Genomic DNA, 21,484 nt, shown 5'->3' on the forward strand with positions numbered 1-21,484 from the left:
TGGCGACTCAAAATATCCATAGGTGTGAGTGTGTGTTGCCCTGTGAAGGACTGGTGCCTCTCCAGGGTGTGTTCCAGCCGTGCGCCCAGTGATTCTGGGTAGACCCTGAACTGGATAAGCAGTTACAGACAATGAATGAATGAATTAATGTGTTTATAGTGGTGTTTATCTTTGTGTTTTTGCGTTTATGATGTTGCTGATGGCTCCAGGGTCTGTCCGTGCACACACAGTACATTAATTCCGTGGAGATGGAGCTGTAGAGGATGAAGCTGGCACAAAATACTGGCACAGTTTCCTGGGGAGTTTATGTAACATGCATTAACTCAGTGCTAATGTAGGTCACTGCCCACACTGACGACCACTAACAGGAAAATTAACTTCATTTGAAGATGAATAAATAGCTGCGGTGACCATTGTTTATTACAATAAACAGATGTAAATATATCCTCTGACCAGCCAAAACATTAAAACACACTGTGTTTCTCTTTTTTTTTCTTAGTTTCTTTCTTTTTTTCCATTTTATCAGCTCCACTTACCTCACAGGTGCACTGCCGTGTCTGATCCACTTGTATCAGTACAACACATAGGTGTGAGCGACTGGGTGTGTGTGTGTGAGTGAGTGAGGTGGGTTAAAATAAGACAAATAAACAGTTAATTTCTGAGTAGAACACAGTTTTATTTTGCTCTACGCAAGGGTGATGATTTCACATAGTTACTGTTACTATCAGGACAGTTGAGGTTCTCCTCCAGTGGGTTACACTGTCTGGTAACACTTCGAAAAGAGGCAATGACTTCACACGTCTCCCCACTCTCACAGGTAGGGGGCGCTCTTGCTGCCTTCAGGCCGACCTTCAAACTCGTGATCAGAAGCTTACGAGGAGGACCTGACCTGTGTATGACTGGGTGATTAGGGGAGACCTATGAGGGTGGAGTTGGTGACATCTATTTATGTGCTATAAAAATATACATAGAAATAATATGAGTTATAATTTCACAGTTTGATGAAATGATTTAATGCATAAAACATCTAAAATAATAATAAAAAAACAACATATAGTTGTGTCACCAACTTTTGACTGTTATTAAAAGTGCTTTGTAACATTTCATTGAAATGAGGATCATTCTGATTGGTTCCTGAAAAACAGAAGGTGCATTAAAACCTTAAAGCAGCCACGAACAACAAAAACAATCGACACAGTGTTCACAGCGAGACCCCGGGACAAGGGTCCGTACTAAATGGAGTCACCCATAATTCAGTGTGTGAGCTGCAGTCACACACCATCTTCTTCCAAACTACGGTCAGAGACCAGCCACGTGTCCCTCACCGTTTACTGTCCTCACTTTCTCTGAGGAGCTTTTAGAGGAGGACGTCTGGCTCCATTCATCTCCACTGTCCACAGCTCTGACTCCCATTGAGACACTGTCTGGTGCAGTTTTAAGAACCTAGCCAGAGAATTATGCGGAAAATTTGGGAACATCAGAGGAATTACAGCTTTAAAATTCTTTACGACAAGGTCCTCAGTAGAAGCCCCTACTGATCAGTTAAAAAGAAAAAAGTAAAAACTCCAGCAGCACTGCTGTGTCTGATCCACTCGTGCCATCAAAACACACACTAACACACCACCATCACGTGGCTTTAATGTTGTGGCTGATTGGTGTATATGTAGTTTAACAGTCTGGATTATTCCTCACATATATCCACTATTATGTATCTAAAGGCTTAAATACAGCAACATCAAAGCAGCGGAGGAGGAGATGGAAGACAAAGGAGATTTAAAGGCACAATGTCCAACACTATATCACACACTATGTCCACAACTGAACCATGCAGGGGATAAAATTGAACAACAACGGTTTACAAAAAGGCCTCGTGCATAACGTCCCTGTAGTTCCAGTAAAATCCACAGAGGAACTATGGCTATGGCATTGAGATTAAGTCTAAAATGCACTAACAATGTCCTGGAGACTCGACTTTTGAAGCGAGGGAGCGATATTTAATGAATCTGAGGTCGCGAGCATCTGCTTCGTAAAGTGACTACACAGCAACTTAAATTAAAGGGGAAGTCCAACAGCTAAAAATAAAATCGGCATAATTCAGGGGTTGAGTTGTAAACAGTCATTCAGTGAAACTATTTTCCTTTAAGTATCTGTGCACTGTAAATGTCTTTTAAAAAACCCAAGCTTCTCCAAACTATGGTCAGACATCAGTGGTGTGTCCCCCATCGTTTTCTGTCCTTACGTTCTGTGTGGGGCTTTTAGGAGAGGAGGTCTGGTTCCATTCATCCCCACTGTCCCCCATCTTTTAGTGTTCCCACTTTCTGTGAGGGGTTTTTAGTGGAGAACGTCTGGTTCCACTCTCCTCCACTGTCCACTGCTCTGACTCCCGCTGAAAACACTGTCCATTGCTGTGTTTACATCCAGCTTGAGGAGCAAGGTCAAATTCTGGGTAAATCTGTGGAAATATTTCCTAAATGTCAAAGTGTCAAGTGCATGGATCCAGCAGCTCAGTTCTAAAATGTTCTGGTTCTTGTCACATTTTCACGTGGGTTAAAACGTCAGATACATTTTTTTTTACTTTTTTAAAAAGGTTTTTTTTAAAACTTAATTTTTTTTGCTGGTCGCTGTTAAAAGTGAGAGAGCTGGAGTTTCTGGTCATAACCACATCTAAGCCCATTAGCAAACAAGCAGCTTAGTGTCATGTGAATGATTCTTAGGGTGAAACAGCAAGGCTACACTGTCTGTGTACAGGAGGCAAACACGGCAAACTCACTGCAACAAAATATACCGTAACAAAGAATTCTATTTAAAGCAACACTAGGTAGAATTTTTAGCTTAAAAATAGAGCTTCAAAATTGTGATGCTCCACTGAGCTGTAATAGGGCGAACAGCACCTCTGACATTGCTACTCCGGGCTCAGCACTGCAGAAACTGCACTATGTAACTTCTGGTGGAGGGTAGGAACCACCTGCCTCCATCCTTCATGAGATACGTGAGGCAGACCAAACGCTTATTTACAAACTGCTGCTAACACAACACCACTGAAAAGTTTGTGGTTTTCAAAGCCCGTGGGTCCTGTTAGGTAGGGTGACCAGACGTCCTCTTTTACCCGGACATGTCCTCTTTTTTAGACTTTAAAAAATGTCCGGGTGGAATTTCACAAACGTCCGGGATTTTGTTTTTCTAGAGCTTACATAGAATTTCAAGACGCGTTTCATTCACAATCTAGTCCCGCCCTTCCCTACTCTGATTGGTTCACTTGAGTGAGAAGGGGGCGTGGTGAAGTAGCCTAGAATCTTCGGATTGGACGGTCTGACTGTAGAGCTACTGTTATTGGTCGATAACCTTCTCTGTAAACATTTAATTGGTCAGTCTGCACGTCAGTAGTTGTTCCAAAAGAAAATGACTTAATTTGCTCTTAGAAATAATGTGGAGAATTAATGCTTGAAGCAAAATGATCTGCCAGTGGAACAAGACTAAATAAAACCACTCAAAATAAGCTAAAAAAATCTAGAATTAGTTTGAAGAATTTTATATCATCTACACTCAATGATAAATAAGAGATCTATCAAGTAATTATGAAGTGTTTTTTTTTTTTTTTTTTAACCAAAGAGATTGGAGATTGGTCTAGACTTGGCAGGGCTCTTCAGTGATCCATCGGGTTCTTCAGTCTCTCGGAACGAGGTGCTGTGAACAATCTGGGTCCTGACCCTACTCCTGTTTAGCTTGATCCTCCCAATGGAGGGCTTCCGGTAAAGAGACTTGGGCTTGGCTTGGCTTTCTCTAGCAGATTCCTCAGGAAGATTTCTGAGTTTTATTGGGTTAAGGTTGGACTGGAGAACCTTTGAAAATCTCCAACGTCCTTCTCCAGCACCACCTTCTGTGTTCTCTGTGTCCAAATCCCCGCAAGCGCCTACAATTTCTAGGACGTTTTCAGCCAAACTGGGATTGAGATACTGTGAAGGTTTCTTCCCACTGTAATCCCTCACCTCTATGTCTGCATCATAAGCTCCAACCAGCAGCTTCATAACTTCTATGTGGTTGTGCATGGCCGCCAAGTGTAGAGGAGTGTATCCAGCACTGGAGCGAGTGTTTATATTGAATGCTACCGAATTCTGCTGGGCAAAAGTGACCAACAACGCTAGCAACTCATGCTTTCCTTGCTTGGCTGCCCAATGCAGGCATGTGAACCCTGTCACAAAGTCCTTCTTGGCCACAAGACCTGGCTCACTCACTAACAACCTCTGGAGACTGTCCCATTCCCCATCGCTGGCACACATCATCCACTCATGCTCAAGAGGGTCAAGAGTCACCGAGGTGCATTCTTCTTCAACAGAGGCAGAATCTCCTTCACTTTTCACAGAGCCTTGACGTTGCATAATCTGTCCTTGTGAGCTCTTGCGCATCAGATTGCGGCGCACTTGTGGCGAGCTGCTCATCATGAGTTCGACAAAACTCCTTCTGCTGCCTCTAGGGGTCCCCATCTCTGGGTTTAGGGAGTCTGCTTCTTCTGACGTGGATGAGAGACTTCGTTGAGATCCTCTAGAGGTTCTTCTTCGAGCTGCAAAACTCCTGCAAGGTTGAGCTACATCTGTGAATGATTTTCCCATAGTAGACCCTTCCTTTTCAACTTGGTCTATGTTTTTGGAGACCTCGTTTCCAGGATGTTTACTAATGCCTTCTTCTTTAATACCATTTTCATGTCCTAAATTTTCTTGGACATGCAAATTCTGTCCAAAGCAACATTCGCCTTCCAGTGCATTGGGAACTTCAACCAAATCAATATCAGACAAATCCATGCCACTGTCTTCATTTTCCTGCCTTAAATGTGATGCCGCCTCTCCTCTTGACCCAATCTCTGAAGAATCTAGGTCACCTCCATGACCCTCTCCGTCTTTTATCGTTTTCATTTCCATATATTTCTTCTTCAAGCACACCATTGTGTCTCCATTCTCCTGTTTAACGTAGGCAATGTTGTCTACGATCCTGTTAAAAGTCTCCCTCACCACAGTCCTGTCCTTTTCTGCTCTTCCGGAGTGGAAGACTTTAAAATGATCTGTCAACTCCTTATTCCTCACACACCCACCTTTTTCAATTAGGAACTTCAGCACTGACCCCTGGCTGCACTCCTCTGTCATTGTGGTAGGAGAAATTGTAGGTAATATGGATAAAATCCTTTATTTATCGCATCTTCTCCCCGTTTATGCCCTTCATTAAAAGTGTCTCCATCGTTACGTTGCTCCACAACATGTGAATCAAGGAGTAAAACTGTCAGACGGGTCGCAGTGATGTTTCTCTTGCGGGTTGGTTGGATGAAACTGATGTTCAGCGTCCGCCATTTTGGCTCTAAATTACAACATCATTGAATATGAGCTACGCCTTGGTGCGGATCCAAAATGGTGGCAGTTGCATAGCAACAGCTGAGGCAAGGCTAGAACGTACCATATTCGATCCGTCTGAGAGGGGTGTTCGGAGCGAACGAACTCTTAAAAACGTAAATATTGGGCTGTTTCGTTTATCGTTTTATGATATAACGCCAGTAATACTTTTGTAAGCAATAGAGAAACCCGTACTTTAAAAACGATGTTGTAAAATACAGAATTGGCAGCTTATTATCACGACTATTTTCTATCCATTTTTAAATCCCATCTCCCACTCCTTCTCTCATACTATCACCTGAAATAAGAGTTCACATCTGCCAGGAAAACTGTATGATGTGGATGGTGGATCATTCGCAGCGCTGCAGTGACACTGACGCGGTGGTGGTGTGTAAATGTGTGTTGTGCTGGTACGAGTGGATCAGACACAGCAGCGCTCCTGGAGGTTTTAAACACCTCCGTGTCCGACCAAAAACATCTAGCCTAGAGCCTCTTGTGTCCACTGATGAGGGACTAGAGGACGGCCAACACACGTTGTGCAGCAACAGATGAGCTACATCTACAATGTGGACCAATAAAGTAAGAGTGGACACAAGGTTCAAAAAGTCCAGCAGCACTGCTGTGTCTGCTCCACAGACTTCAGTTCCTGTGCTGAGAGAAACAGGATATTCTGAGGAGTTTCTGACCATTTTGTACTTTTTTGTAGGTTCCACTCAAACTACAATGACCTGCTGCTTCCACTAGATGGAGCCACAACATAAGCATTTGCCCATGCTGGGTTCTGATTAACCCACAACATATTGACATCACAATTCACAGTGGATTGAAAAGGCCCCCTGGGAAATGGTTTGGGGGTTTGTGGGAATCAGTAGCAGCTTAAATTTCTAAAAATTTCCCCCTCTCAATCAGGTTTAGAATTTTGAGCCATTAGTCATTAGCGATTAGCCTTGTTAGCAGCAGCAGATGGACTTGGGACAGCACTGATTAAATTAAGCGTGGCTTCCCAGAATGCTCGGCACCTGAAAAACAGTGTCTTCATCAGCTTTCGATGAAGACAATACAGATGGAGCCGAATGAGGTAAGGTCCCTGATTGGTTGCTAAGGCAACAGGAGTAAGAGCGGTGAGATTTCGGAGCTGGTGGTGGGAGGTAAAGAAGAGGAATTTAGCTTCTTCTCCTCCGAGGCCTTTTATTTCTCTTTTATTTCTCAAATGATGGAGTGTTCTCTCTCAGAACTGATGAAAATGAGTTTCTGGGGCCCACAGAGAAAATGAGGCGATGCTAACAGGCCTTACTGACTTCAATACATTGTGCTTCACTAGCCCAGGTTTCAGGTTTCCTTGATGTTATCAAATTAATCTCGGATGAATAATTGAAAAATGATGCAGATTAGGTGGAGTGTACCTCAGCATCTTTGTGTCAGGGTCATAAATAAACACTACAGAGAAACATGGGACGCCTTTATGGACAAATCTTTAATGTTTAGCGGCTTCTCTTTGCTGCTTTGAGGCATTTTAGGGCTGTATTTCAGGAAACATCTACCCCACTAACTATTCAAACAGCTGCAGGGCTCAGGGTCCTGGGTGGAATTGTCTCCTCGGGTCATTGTCTGTGAGGAGTGTGGTGTGTTCTCCCCGTGTCTGCGTGGGTTTCCTCCGGGTGACTGTCTGTGAGGAGTGTGGTGTGTTCTCTCTGTGTCTGCGTGGGTTTCCCCCGGGTGACTGTCTGTGAGGAGTGTGGTGTGTTCTCCCTGTGTCTGCGTGGGTTTCCTCCGGGTGACTGTCTGTGAGGAGTGTGGTGTGTTCTCCCTGTGTCTGCGTGGGTTTCCTCCGGGTGACTGTCTGTGAGGAGTGTGGTGTGTTCTCCCAGTGTCTGTGTGGGTTTCCCCCGGGTGACTGTCTGTGAGGAGTGTGGTGTGTTCTCCCTGTGTCTGTGTGGGTTTCCCCCGGGTGACTGTCTGTGAGGAGTGTGGTGTGTTCTCCCTGTGTCTCTGTGGGTTTCCTTCGGGTGACTGTCTGTGAGGAGTGTGGTGTGTTCTCCCTGTGTCTGTGTGGGTTTCCTCCAGGGGCTTAGCATTCCTCCAACAGTCCAAACTCTCACTGGTAGATGGAGTGACAACGTCCACAGGGTTGTGTGTGTGATTGACTGGGTGAAAGTGAGAAATTGTAAACAGGTGTGAGTGAATGGGTGAGTGTATGTAATTGTCCCCAGTTTTGTGTGTGTGTGTGAGAGAGAGACTGGGTGAGTGTGTGAAATTGTTGGCAGGTGTGTGTGTGTGTGTAATGACTGGGTGAGTGTATGAACTTTTCAACAGTTGTGTGTGTTTGAGAGACTGGGTGAGTGTGTGAAATTGTAAACCGGTGTGTGTGTTTGTGTGTGAGACCGGGTGAGTGTGAGAATGACTGGGTGAATGTGTGAAATTGTTGACAGGTGTGTGTGTGTGTGTGTGTGTGCGTTGCTCTGTCAAGGGTGTTTTCCTGGTTTGTTCCCATAGATTCCAGGTAAGTTCCAGACACACAGGGCTCATAGAAGATGAACTTCATCACTGTTAACAGTGAAAGTGATATAAATAACATTAGCATTAGTGTAAAAGATTCATTCATTCATTCATTCATTAACTGAAACCTTATGCAGTTCAGGGTTGCGGTGGGTCCGGAGCCCACCCAGAATCACTGGGCGCGAGGCATGAACACATCCTGGAGGGGGTGCCAATCCTTCACAGGGCGACACACGCTCACACATTCAGTGTAAAACAGGCTTTATTCAATGTTAACAGAATACATTGTGTTTTACAGAGTCAGTATCCACAGACCTGGACTAATTTAACATGAATTAATTATTCATGAGCTGGTCAGAACTGTAGTGACTGTTGGTCATTCAGGGTCCATCTAAACTGACTGAAAATAAGACAGAAACTAACATCAGGATCGTAGCCAGATATCAAAGAAATGCTGTGTTTATTTAGCAGCACAGTGCACCCGCCCCTCTGGAATTCCTAGGATCACAGCGAGGAATCTGATTGGTTCTCGAGGTCCAGAGGAACAGAGGTGTGCATTTGCATTTAGACAAGTTCGCTGAGAGTGGACGCTTCTTCCTGAGGAACCAGAGCCACGGAAATTGGTTTGTCACTCCGCGAAGGTTTGAAATTTCCAAATTACACAACCCTCTGCTTTTCTACCGACCTGGACCTGGACCGGACACACGCTACAGACTGACCAGGGGAAAGTACATAATAACAAACAACACAGTCACAGAGAGGGGGAGGAGGACGAGGGAGAAAAGAGGAAGTGGAGAAGAAGAGAGAGGAGAAACAGCTGGGAAGAGGGAGGATAGGAAGTGAAGAGATGGAGAGAGAAAATTGAAGAGGGTGGGAGAGAGATGAAGGGAGAGTGATGGAGTGAGAATGAGGAGGAAGAGTGGGAAAGAAGGAAGAGACTGGAAGGAGGGAGAGGGAAATTAAGTGGGGAGGGAAAGAGATGGAGGGAGTGGAGAGAGAGAGAGAGGGAAGATGCTGGAAATAGGGTGAGTGAGAGTGAGGAGAAAGAGAAGGAAGAGGCTGGAAAGAGGGAAAGATGGAGTGAGAGTGAGGATAAAGAGTGGGAGAGAGGGAAGAGGTTGGAAGGTGAGAGAGAAAGGAAGTGAGGAGGGACAGGACCGGGGCAAGATGTCTGTGTTGCAGCCGGGAGCAGGACCAATGCTGCAGGTTTTTGGTGGGAGTGTGTGGAAATGGCATTAAAAACATCAGTCCTGTGCAGACCTCCAGTTCCAAGATGAAGGTCTGAATTCAGCAGCCAGCGTTGTACTGGTTCGCTTAGGACTGGTGGCACCTTCACACCGAGTCTGATGTGTTTTTTGTCTCAACTCTGAAATCGCAGGAAGACACGGAAGTGGAAGAAGAAATTGATTAATTAAGTTGGAGCGAAGATTACTGTTAACACTGCAACTAAACACACACTGAATCCCCCCAGTCTCTAGAACAACACCAGGAGTTCAGCAGTGTTTCTAAAGCTCACTGCGGGAGTTCGAGGCTCTTCTGCGTGTTGCTCCTCTTAGTATTATATTTTCTTTAACCACTACAGTTTAGTACTCAGTGTGTTGATTGGTTTTTAAGATTTTCTTATGAAAATGCACGCTGCTACGAACAAGTTAAGCTGTTCAGCCGCCAACTTCCTGCTCAATTGTTTGTTCTGTAACCATGACAACGGCGGTCTGATTGGTCGGTTAGCGTTGTAGTCCGTCAGTTTCAGACTTTTAAGTTTAAGACACCGTTAATATACGTGTTTGTTTCCAAAACTTTTTCATCTGTAAAAAGGCCTTTAGAAATGGCTGGTACACTATTCCAAGTTTAATAACACAATAAGTAAACAGTTATTAAATATCTAAACAGATATACGATGTATCTCCTGCTAGAGGCTTAACACGAGGTGGGCAAATTTTCAAAAGTGGTGCCCTTTGCAGAAGGAAAGACAGGACCACACTTTATGTTTTTAAACAAAGGCATTTATTGCTAAAATGCACTTGACATGGAAAAAACTAAACAAACAAAACAAAACAAACAAAAAAAAACAGATCACAAGTAGTCAGTACAAGACAATGTGTAAATGGATACAATGTCAAAGTCACCAGAGAGTGAGTTTGTGAGGTGGCGTTCCTCACCATCTCAACTCTAGCACCAATAGCCTATAAATATGTTTTCACAATATATATTTTTTAATATTTATATATATTTTAAATTCTCAATGCAGTTATGAATGATAAACCCTTGCGAAAAGGTCTTTTTCAGTGGTCACGAGTGAGAAACACTCTGGACAGACGAACACAAGAGGTCCTCTGTCCGTAGTCATCACCATAGCGCCTTGTCTCCAACATGGAGGTTCATTTGTGCTTGGTTTTCGTCTAGCGAAATTGGCAATGGCACTAAGTTCACGAGAGATAAGGAGTTTCTCTCCAACAAGAGGCATGACGGAGGAGTTCAACACTAGGAATCATTGTGAACCACTAATGCTTCTTCTGGGGACAAGCTTCACTGCTGAGTCTTGCTCCTGGATAACTGCTAGACAGTACGTTTCCTTGATCAATACTCCAGGTAATAAGATAAACAACCAGTAGTTGGTGAAACTGAAGAACACACAGGCTTCAAGACCAGGACCAATCCAATCCTTGAGTACCCTCAATAAGACTAAAGGTGACATTCAAAATTGTAATCAAAAAACACCATTTTTCTGACCATGTGCTGCTCTACAGTCTGTTTGCTTGTTCAAAACTGGTCTAATGTGTTTACGAAGCCCCAGTGTCTGTAAAAGGGCAAAAAACACAGTGTCTCAGCTTGGTATGCTAGGCTTTCTCTCTCTCTTTGCTCACAGCAGAGAAACGCCATCTGGGGTTTTTAGACAACGGAGAGACTCCAAACGCTGAATAGCACAAAGCGTGATGAGGATGTTGATCTATTAATGCTCCACAGATGGGAAACACTGACTTATTTTTGCTGTTTCTGATCAGTAAACTGAAAATGTCTCAACAAGAGAGTCGTTTTTTGTCCCCTCAAACCGACAGTTTTGAGACATCCCCTTAAAGGCCAATTTTTGCTTCTGCGTTCACTCAACATCAGAGTCTGCATCACTCTGCAATTACACTGCCAAGGCTTAGTCACAAACATCTACCTGTACCCTCTGTAGTATCAAATGTAACAGTGTAGTAGTATCACAATTTAGGGAGTAGGGAGCTTATTGGAACAGTAGTTTAAATGCAGTGCCAGGAAAGAAACAAATACAAAGCCGGCACTTTTTCCGTCTCATTCCAGCTCTTTGTAGCAAGGGTTTTTTTTCCCTGAGGCATTAATATTTTTTCCTTGTGCCGCTTTTTTTCTCTCCATGACGTACAAACAAATGTCTGAGGAAATTTCTCACTGTCTGCAGTCTCTAGTGTGGAGAAGAGGAGTTTATATTTCTGAACTTCCTCCTTTCAACTTCAGTCATGTTCATCTATTTCTGGAGAGGTGTGCGTTACTTACTACGTAGTTTTGACGCAGAAGCATAAATTGGCCTTTATTCTTACAGCATGTGCACTCCCTACTATGAGCTACACCTTCAAGAGCTGGAATGTTTTCGAAGTGTCACATCCAGTTTTCTCCATTCTCACAAGTGGCTCAGCCCCAAATTGTGCATGACTGTCCTCATACGTTGTTCTTTGGAGATGATGTTTGGCTTCTTGAGACCTCAGAATTTCTCAAATCAAGAACCATATACCTGGTATTCATGATTTCAGGGTACCCAAGGACTGTGTTCAGAACTGGTCTAGGGAAGTTCCCGGGTTGTAACACAAGTTCAAGTGTTTTTGAATGCAAGTAAGGGATTCTCCAGAACCCCTGGGAAAGACTGAAGAACTTTTTAAAATAAAGACACGGCTAAGTAATAGATGCTGTATTTGTTTCCATTGTGCAGAGGTTGGTAATTCAGGTGCAGAAAGTAAAGATCCTAGTTGGACCAATTCCTCAGATATGAAAGTAGATGAGTGTTTAGTCGGAGTTTTATTTCCCGGACTAACCGTAAACAGGGCAGGAGTCTAGGGAGGATTTCCAATGGCAAGAAGATCCATCAAGGGAAAGGCTGAGGCAAAGATGGTTGATGTGTTTGGGTGTTTGTATTGTGCACACTCCAGTCCTATTTGCTGGTGGCAGGCCGCTCCGATGCACTTAGACTCTGTGAAGCTGAGGCTTGGAGTACACATCCTTGCCAGAAATTTGTTCCAACTCTTGTTCCATCCTGGGTCTGATGTTTATTTTCTGGACCTACTGTGCTGACTACTTCAACTTCACAGCGCCTAACTGAGGGACACCAGAGCAGCCAACCACCAAGAAATGGGACAGGAATCTCGGGAGGCTGCCTGAAGAAAAAGAGATCCATCAGTGGTGATGAAATGACGCCCCCGCCTGAACATCAGCGAGAAAGACCCACCACTGAGTGTGCCAGCCGTTTAATCTCGATTCTTTCTGATTTGCCAGTGGGCTGTAATCCCTGTCAATCCCTCAATCACTGGCCAACCTGCTAAATCCACAATCCACTGTGGTTTGACACCAATCCCGGGCCAGTCCCTGGCACATTTACGGAGATTAGTCCTCACCCCTGCTGCCTGACTCTCCTTTTCCTCATCACAAACCAAATGAGGCTGAGGAGAATCTGTTCCGTATTCTCTTGGCTTCTATCACACTGCACCAGCCTACACCTTCCCACATTCGCTGGATCAGTGCTAACTGGCCGAGGTACAAATACAGGCACTTCTGTACTTCTTCCAGTGCTTGTGCTTGCTAGAAAATGTGCTTTCCGACTGCAATCTCACAACCTAGGGCTCAAAACTTCTCTCTCTCTCTCCACTGGGCTGTGCTTGGGCATTGTGGCGGTATGCCGAGATTAGCGATTATGTTCTTATGAACACCAGCTGCTTTCACATGTTAAACAGCTCTATTCTGTAAGAATCAAAAGACAGGACAGTCACTGGTTTCTCCAGTTTGAACTTGTTTTTTAATTTGGGAACAGAATTGTACACTGTTCCTTTGAAATTACATTTCTTAAGCTGTAGTGTCTCCATGAACCTGTTTGCGCAATAATTTAATTATTAGGGCATTGGCTCTTCTAGGAGGGCTTTATGGTAATGTTGGAATATGTTGGTGAGAATCTGATAGCAACTACAGGCAATACTGGGGTTAGGTACTGAATCCCAAATCATCCCAAAGGTCCCGATGCCTGTGATGGAGTTTCATCCTTGCTGCAGAGTTCAGTGCTGGTCAGGTATATGTGCCTCTTTTTAGATGTTTGGCATTGGGCATGGGTGACCTTAGGTTCTTTGTATGCTCTCTTAGAGCAACAGCAAACTGTGAGTTCAGTGGGTGGGCCCAGTGCTTAATTTGAGCCAGAACCTGCTGGAACAAGATCCAGCATTCTCAAATTTACCTGGTTTTAGCAGAGTTCTTAACAACAGTTGTATAATTGAGTTCAGCCGCTTATTAAAAGAAATCCACTCTTCAGAACTCTGGGCAGGACTTCTCCAAGCAGTGGTTCTCTCCTCCCAGTGAATTCTGATTCAGTGAGAACTTATGCAGCTTATGAATCCACTACAGTCTCTTACTGAGAGGTACAAACTGATATGAATCCACTTCTCAATGTGGACTTTAACAAATGTCAGTCAGTGTTTTTGATGATTTACAAATTAAGCACTGGGTGGAGCCTAAAGTACCTAAATTTTACTCATTAGAAAGATTGTCCACAAATGTTTGGACATACAGTGTATATAAGGTACATAGCTGGAAAACATTTGGGCACGTTGTTTCTACCGTAATATCACAGTACAGCCCTTCCTTCCTAGTCCCCAGAAGATAAAAAACAGTATGTGCTTTCTGGGAAAGTGTAACAGCTCTTGAGGTCTTTTCACGAGAGTCATGCTTTTAGAACAAGCATGAGACCAAGCTGGGAAGTCTTTTGAAGACTCCAGATTTAAGACACATTCAGGACATGATGCATGTGTGTGAAACAGTAAGAAAAAAGTTAGACACATACACTACATTCCTCTCCCCCCTAAAGACCTCGAAAGCACAGCTGCGATACAACGTTTCCTTCTCTCTCTCGAACCGCAAAGTTGATGTGTAACCTGGGGGATGTCGTTAGGTTCCTCTGATGCGAGAGTTTCCTCCAGAGTGCTACAAAATATCTGGAGGATTTGTGCTTCTTTATGCAGCCAGGTCACTCTGCACCTCTTTGTGTTCATTGGGTTTTCAACTTCCACTGAAACTGATCTCTTATTGAGTGAAATCATAGTCCATACCTTTAATGGGTCTCATCTTAAGATCAGTCATGTGATATTCATCTGATTCTGCTCATTACATTGCTAGAAGATTGAAACTGTTAGAAATTGTTGCTCTGAGAACTGAATCAAATGCAGATTATTTAACTTTTTTCAGTAAGGGATCAACCAGTTTTCAAGTTAAATTGATGTAAATTGTTTTCACTCAATAAATGACCACTTTTCCGAGTGTAGGTTTGGTTTTGAGGGGGTTGTGGGTGCGGGTTACAATCTTATATTCCAAACTTTACATCTTGAACAATTACCAAAGCAAAGAAAAAAGTCTCTGAAGTTGGTTTACAATTGATCTCCACCTTTCGGATCTGGTCAGAGATGAGGCATTGTTTTGTTTACAAACATCGTATTAAGGATTTGCTTAAATTAATTAAACTACAGACGACCCTTTGTTTTTTTAAAGTACAGCCAGAAATGGCAAGTTATTCATTTTCAGCAGAAAACACAGTTATCAGATTTATAATTACTCAGCTATTGTTATATCATGTCTGATATAACTCATGTCTGTCTTTACAACATGTTTTAACTGCAAGTGGAGGGAGAAAGCAGCAGGTCCAATCACTGTATTTCCACACACTCTTAAAAATAAAGGTGCTACAAATGGTTCTTTGAGCAATGCCATAGGAGAACCACTTCAGATTCCATAAAGAACCATTTCTGTGCATGTGAAGAAACTTTTTCATTCATTCTCTGTAAGCGCTTATCCAATTCAGGGTCGCGGTGGGTCCAGAGCCTACCTGGAATCATGGGGCACAAGGCAGGAATACACCCTGGAGGGGGCGCCAATCCTTCACAGGGCAACACAGACACACACACATTCACTCACACCTACGGACACTTTTGAGTCGCCAATCCACCTACCAACGTGTGTTTTTGGACTGTGGGAGGAAACCGGAGCACCCGGAGGAAACCCACGCGGACACAGGGAGAACACACCACACTCCTCACAGACAGTCACCCGGAGGAAACCCACGCGGACACAGGGAGAACACACCAACTCCTCACAGACAGTCACCCGGAGCGGGAATCGAATCCACAACCTCCAGGTCCCTGGAGCTGTGTGACTGCGACGCTACCTGCTGCGCCAAGTGAAGAAACTTTTAAAAGTTAAGTAAAAATACTCCATCTTAAGGTTAAATGTATCAGCAAAAATGGTTCTTTATGGAACCAAAAGTGGATCGTCTATGGCAGAGGTCACAAAAAAACAGGGGCGTGGTCCCGGTCTGGACCTGTAACTGATAAACTTTTGGCACTTTCGGGACGACAGAGTTGTGTGAGGTGAAATCAGAAACTTTACACGATTACAGGTTGAAATTCACATAACGACGAACATCGAGAGCCAATCAGCTGGTTATGGGAAAGCAGCAAGGTCAACTGTAACTACAAGTCGTTAGGGACTTTTTAAAATCATTGTTTTATTTGTAAATTTTACTTGAAATGAGAAAAGGACATTTTATTGAGATTATTTCTTATTTGTAATCATTTGTAAATGTTGAAACATATTGAAAAAAATGTATAATTGATTTCGCATTTATTTGTTAACTACATTAATTAATGCTATAATTACAAGGCTACATTAATGTACAGGATATGGCACTGCTCAAAGAACCTTTATTTTTAATAGTGAACCATTAATGGCAAATCAGATTGTAATTCAACAACTGAGCAATTAGAAAACACCTCAGCACTTCATCAAAAACAGGGGAGGGGGGGGCAATCACATATACTCTGTTTATCAGAGCGGCAGAGCAGCACCATGCATCAAAAATAGAAATAGCGTGTCTGTCAAAAACGGCAAATCGCATCTCACACTGACGCTCTCGGCCAGGGCACGCAGCTGTGTGGATTATAACGTGAGTGTTCTGTTGGTGAGTCCGGTCAGACTGAGAGCTCTGCTTTATGGCTCACCACGATGATCCAGTACAGTGACTGCATCACTGCATCTACAGTCTACCTCACCATCCCATTTCCCATCACTCGTGAACAAGAACCCGAGACACGTAATCATGTTTTGATAATAATGATAATTCTCTATTAAATATGTTTACAGTGAAACTGAAAATGAATAACTTACTGTTATTAAGTATTTGAAACCAACCAAATGAAAGGCGTGGGTACTGTTTGTGTTTAATCTTTTTTTTTGTGGGATGCATTATTTTCTTTTTAAAAAACAGATTAAAAACCTGTTCATATAAAAAAAAGGTTTGAAATGGAGTGAACTCACTCGAACTGAGAAGAAATGTCCGTCATGGCTTCTGAGCGAATGGCAACGCGGTTTGGACACGGATCGAATGACAATAAAGAAGAAGAGACACCATTTCACTTCACATTAGCACAACACCTGAGACAGAACTCAGAAACAGAGAGCAGGAGGAGACCTGGGGCGAAAGGCGTTCGTCTGAGTCGAGGAGGTGTTTTACAGACCAGCAATGGCTTTCTGTGTATAAAAAGGGGACATTTGTAAAGTAAATTTTGCCCATTTCTCCTTGTGCTCATTAAGGTACGGTGTGTGCAAAGGTTTGGGAACCCTGGTCAAATTTGAGAGAACACACTCTTCCACATTTTAACACTCTTGATTAATTTAAGGGAGAAATCTGTGTTTTCTTCTTCACATTATGAAACAGCTGTTATAATGACATCAGATATCTTAAACTTGCCTGCCCTCATGTAGGGGACCCCCTCTATGGAGCATAAACTGGTTCACTGAGGGATTAATAAAGTAAAAAAAAAGGACATTGCTGACCAGGGGTGAGCAAACATTTGCGCACAAAGGTCAATGTGCCGAAGTTTTTAACATGAGGTAACCCTGCCCCTAGTGGACAAAGGTGGTATGACGGCCTCTTCTTTGCCTCAGGTGAAACTCTGTAAACCTTTTATATTTCTGCAAAATGTTCCTTGAGTGCAGCCACCATTCGATTCCCAAGGTTCTCTGAATGTCCTGCTTGGGGTCCCTGTCCAAGCCTCCAGAACCTCAGAAACTCTCCACAAAGCTGCCCGGGAAGAGGCCTGTTCGGCCGGTTCGCTGCAGTGTGCCTTTATACCAGCCATCCTCTCGCTTTTTGTGCACGAAGACAATGTCGCCCTCTTTCAGCTCGATCTCGGCTTCGCTTTGCGGCGGATAAGGCACCACCACACGGTACCTGCACCAGAAACAACACACAACAGTAAGTCAGGGTGAGAGTGTATCGGGCGTCGTCTCTAAATCCCGTCTGTAACGGGAACAGTGGGTTTTGAAAACCACAACAACGTCAGTGGTAAGGTTAAGCGTTGTTGACTCATCATAAATTGGCCTGTCATCACTTGAGACAGATCAGTAGAGATTGTTCCTTCCTTGTTGAAACATCCAACTCTCATTGGATACTTCGTCAGCCACCGATCCACGGAACGTTTGAACCTCTTCAAAAGACCATGGCATCATTTTACGAGCTGCTGTTGTGATCTCTGCTGTAGCTGGAGTGACGACTGTCTCTGGACAATCAGGGCTCTGCAAGGTTTACACGCCACGGTTTAGTCCCTACTCAACTCGCCCTGAACCACCAGGACCAAACGTACCTGATGGAGAAGCAGGAAAGAAAAATACAGTAGGGCCCCTGCAGTGAGAAAGCGTCATATTTCTGAGGTGATGTCATACTTTAAAATGGGATTTTTTTTCACCATACTACCGCTTTAATGCTAGTGGAGCTGGATGGAGGAGCCATGCTGCCTTTGATGAAGATTTATCACTTGCTTCATGAACAGTGACGTGAAAATCCCTCTGAACTCAAGGTAAAGCTTGCGTCAGATTCCCCCGACTCCCTCTGATCTCCGGCTACGTCTTCACTGGTATATTTCTGAGTCAAAAACCGGACAGACTTGCCTTCAGGGCGAGGGATGACCGCTAATCAATAAAACACACACTCACTGCTCAGCTGGTGCAAAAATCTTTTCATTTTGTAATGCAGCTGAAAAACTCTGTTCTCTATAGTTTAGAAAAATTAGGAATGTAAGGTTTATAGGTGTTTTTAAAGGACTGGATTGTTGAGAAATTAAATATGCATTCTGCTTTAGCACAAGAGCTATGGCGCTAACATGGCTAACAATCATTAGAAGTCAACAGTCAACCCAGAACTTCCTCAGTAGAGGTCGGTTTATACTTCTGGGTTGACTTGATGCAGATCCAACGCCGCTTGCTACACAAGAGCCCTACGCCGTTGTGCGCGTGTCCTCCAGGGGACGTCTCTGAGGCCGCGGCGCCCTGAGAGGAACACGGGGACGAGGAAGGCTCATGTGTTGGGGACACTGACGGGGGGGAACGTGATTTCTTCTTTGCCACGGCGCCGGACAGCAGCTTCAGCAGACCACTGCTCTTCTCTTTCTGAGAGACGGGGAACGACAGACAAAATACTTCTACGTTTGGGGTCTGCGTTGCTCTGAAATTACACCTCCACACCACTAGGGCTGAGTCTCAAACATCTTCCTCTACACTATGTAGTACACACTGTAGTGGTGTAGTAGAATTACTTCTATAAATCTTTAAAGTGCATTATTTATGGAGTATTTAGGCACTCTGTAGGGAGTAAGGTGCTGTTTGGGACAGAGCAGGGTTTACATGAGGTGCCAAGAAAGAAACAAATACACTTTTTTGCCTGTTTTTTCCACGTGGTCCCATTTCTCGTTGAGTAATTTTTTTCCTGGAGATGTCCGTATTTTTCCTTGTTCAGCGTTTTTATTTGCCTCTAACATCCACACCATGTCTGAGGAAATGTCTCGCTGTGAATGTGCTGCTGCCTCTGTGTGTGGAGGAGAGGAGGTCATGTTCCTGTACTTCTTCAGTTCAACTTCAACAATGTCCGTCCCACTACTGACCAATCACAGTCTGCGGCTTGCGTCGAAGCGATAGCTACATTTCTGGAGAGGTGCGTGTCAGGCTGCTGCGTAGGGGTCACATTGAAACTACCCTATGGCGTAGGTTCGAGGCAGAAATATGAATTGGGCTCAACTCTGTGACGCTCAACGCTTAAGGGATAAGTTTAAAGAAAGGGAAAATGTTTTATAAGGTGTTAATTTTCATGCCCTGAATAAAGTCAGAATATTCCAGTTTTTTACGTAAAAAATCAGAAAATCATGTAGAAAACCACTGCCCTTCCATCGTCCGCGTCTGACTGGACACGGTTCTTTTTCCATAAAACACAACACCGATGCAGAACCAGTTGATGCCACACCATGTTAGTTGGATCACAGAGGTGTGTGTGTTTCTCTGTGTTTCCTCAATCGATTTTCTATGGAGAGAGACATGGATTTGGAGCAGGAGATTATAAGGAGGATCACGTCTGGAGCCTCTCTCTCTCTCTCTCTCTCTCTCTGTTATTACCCTCCGCCGCCACCCCTCCCGGCAACAAGGCGATTTAAACGGAGAGAGAGAAAAGCAGAAATCTATCGATCGTTTCTCAGAGAGAAGCCGGGGGCCATGGAGGGACGAGGAAGCGGTGAGTGAGGGACTAGGGGGCGAGCGAGGACAACTTAGGACACTGAAGAAATGGACGAGCGTGTGAAGTCTGCTGAAATATAGAGCCCATTAAATCACACTCAGGTCTAAACCACTGGTCTTCGGGAGCTGAACTGGAAACTCATTCATTCACTCACTCACTGTGTTTGAAGCTATTCAGCTGATGATAGTGACACACCCCTCTGTGCAAAAGAGTTAGACTCAGGACACAATGACAACACGTCTTTTTTATTTTTTAGAATTTTGTATTTTTTTTACTGTATTTAATTTTTTTATTTATTGTAATTATATATGATTTCATTTATTCATTCTTTGTCTATAACCCTGGGTCACGGTGGGTCCAGAGCCGACCTGGAGTAACAGGACACAAGGCGGGAACACACCCTGGAGGGGGCACCAGTCCTTCGCAAGGCGACACACACTCACACATTCACTCACACACTCACATCTACAGACACTTTTGAGTCACCAATCCACCTACCAACGTGTGTTTCCGGACCAGGGGAGGAAACCGGAGCGGTGGGACTGTGTTCTCTGGAGCAATGGAGCTCCATCCTGTACGTTTCAGGTGATTTATGATCCAGAACTAATCCTCCAACATCACCTGCCCTCACTGAAGATTATGAGGCTGAATGTTGACAAATCCGGCGTTTCCTTCCGCATCAATAAAGTGTTATCTCTAATATATTGCATTCGAGACCTAAGCTCCATCGACAAGCTCTGACTGAGGAAAACATTCAGGACAAATATGCACGCTTATTTTCACGTAGCGAGGAAACACTGAGGATGCGGTTTTCCTCATGGTTCAGACTCTCAGCTTGAGTATCACACTGATGCAAAGACACACACAGCGCGTTAAACGCAATTATTCCAGACATTTAGAGCCTTCTAAAAGCATCTGAACCTCAGAGTTATTAAATTTCCTCCCTTTTCTTTCAGATGCCACGCTGCAGTGATGGGCTCATGTTAGGAGAGAGATAATAACAATAATAATAAAAATAATAATAAAAAGCTCAGAGCTGGAGTCTGTGTTAAATCAGTCTCTCCCCTCGCGCTGTTATCAGCAGGTTTGGAGAAGAGTGTCTGCTTCAGGCTACTTTAACAGGCAACAGAACAAGATGTGTTATGAATTATGAATACGAACGATGAATATGAATCAGCGGACGAGCAGGTGCCTCCTCCACAGAAACACTCTCCGGCTAAAGCTACAAAAATGGAGTGCGTTCAGTTTAAGGTGAGGATTTGGAGCCCACCAACCCACACACTGTGAAACAAAACCCACCAGTCAGATTTCTGTGTGATGCCTAAGTCAGAAACAAGCCGTTAGACTTTAGAATGGTCCCACCCCCTTGTCTGAGTGTGTCCAATCACAGCCCTGAACCTGCTTTTACGTGAGAGCACGAGGTTAAACGTCTTCATTCATGTTTCATTAAGAAACACAACTGTGTTCCACTGTGGGGAAAGGGGGAGTATTGTCCACTTTAAATAAAACGTTTCTTAACATCCTTCGTGTGAGTGCTGTTCTTGAAAAGGAGGGGTTTTGCTGGCTCTAACACGTTTTACACTAGATGTTGGACCATTGCTGTGAGGTTTTGATTGCAGCCATAAACATAAATGAGGAGCTCAGTCACTGTAGACAATACAGTTACACTACTGCAGAGCTCAGTGCCTGGAGGGATGGGATTTTAGGCTCATGTGCAGCTGCTAAATTCACTTATTATAAGAGGTGTTCACCAGTTTTTGGACACGCCCCTTTACGAAATATTTACGTACTGTAA

At 43.9% G+C, this 21,484-nt stretch overlaps 2 protein-coding genes across 2 annotated transcripts in view; both read right to left on the reverse strand.

Moving 5' to 3' along the window:
• Positions 1 to 3,599: 3,599 nt before the first annotated feature.
• Positions 3,600 to 5,346, reverse strand: sowahca (sosondowah ankyrin repeat domain family Ca). Its single transcript, XM_066641388.1, has one exon. It carries the CDS (start codon positions 5,133 to 5,135, stop codon positions 3,600 to 3,602), a length of 1,536 nt encoding a protein of 511 aa, XP_066497485.1. The 5' UTR covers positions 5,136 to 5,346.
• Positions 5,347 to 15,955: 10,609 nt separating this feature from the next.
• Positions 15,956 to 21,484, reverse strand: part of LOC136710969 (E3 ubiquitin-protein ligase SH3RF3-like) — a 38,136-nt gene continuing 32,607 nt past the window's right edge. Inside the window, exon 11 of the mRNA XM_066686885.1 lies at positions 15,956 to 17,361. Coding sequence (XP_066542982.1) covers positions 17,193 to 17,361 — 169 coding nt within the window. The 3' untranslated portion in view covers positions 15,956 to 17,192. The remainder of the gene's footprint in view (positions 17,362 to 21,484) is intronic.

Source organism: Hoplias malabaricus, chromosome 12, assembly GCF_029633855.1.
Source record: "Hoplias malabaricus isolate fHopMal1 chromosome 12, fHopMal1.hap1, whole genome shotgun sequence".
NCBI classification, from domain to species: domain Eukaryota; kingdom Metazoa; phylum Chordata; class Actinopteri; order Characiformes; family Erythrinidae; genus Hoplias; species Hoplias malabaricus.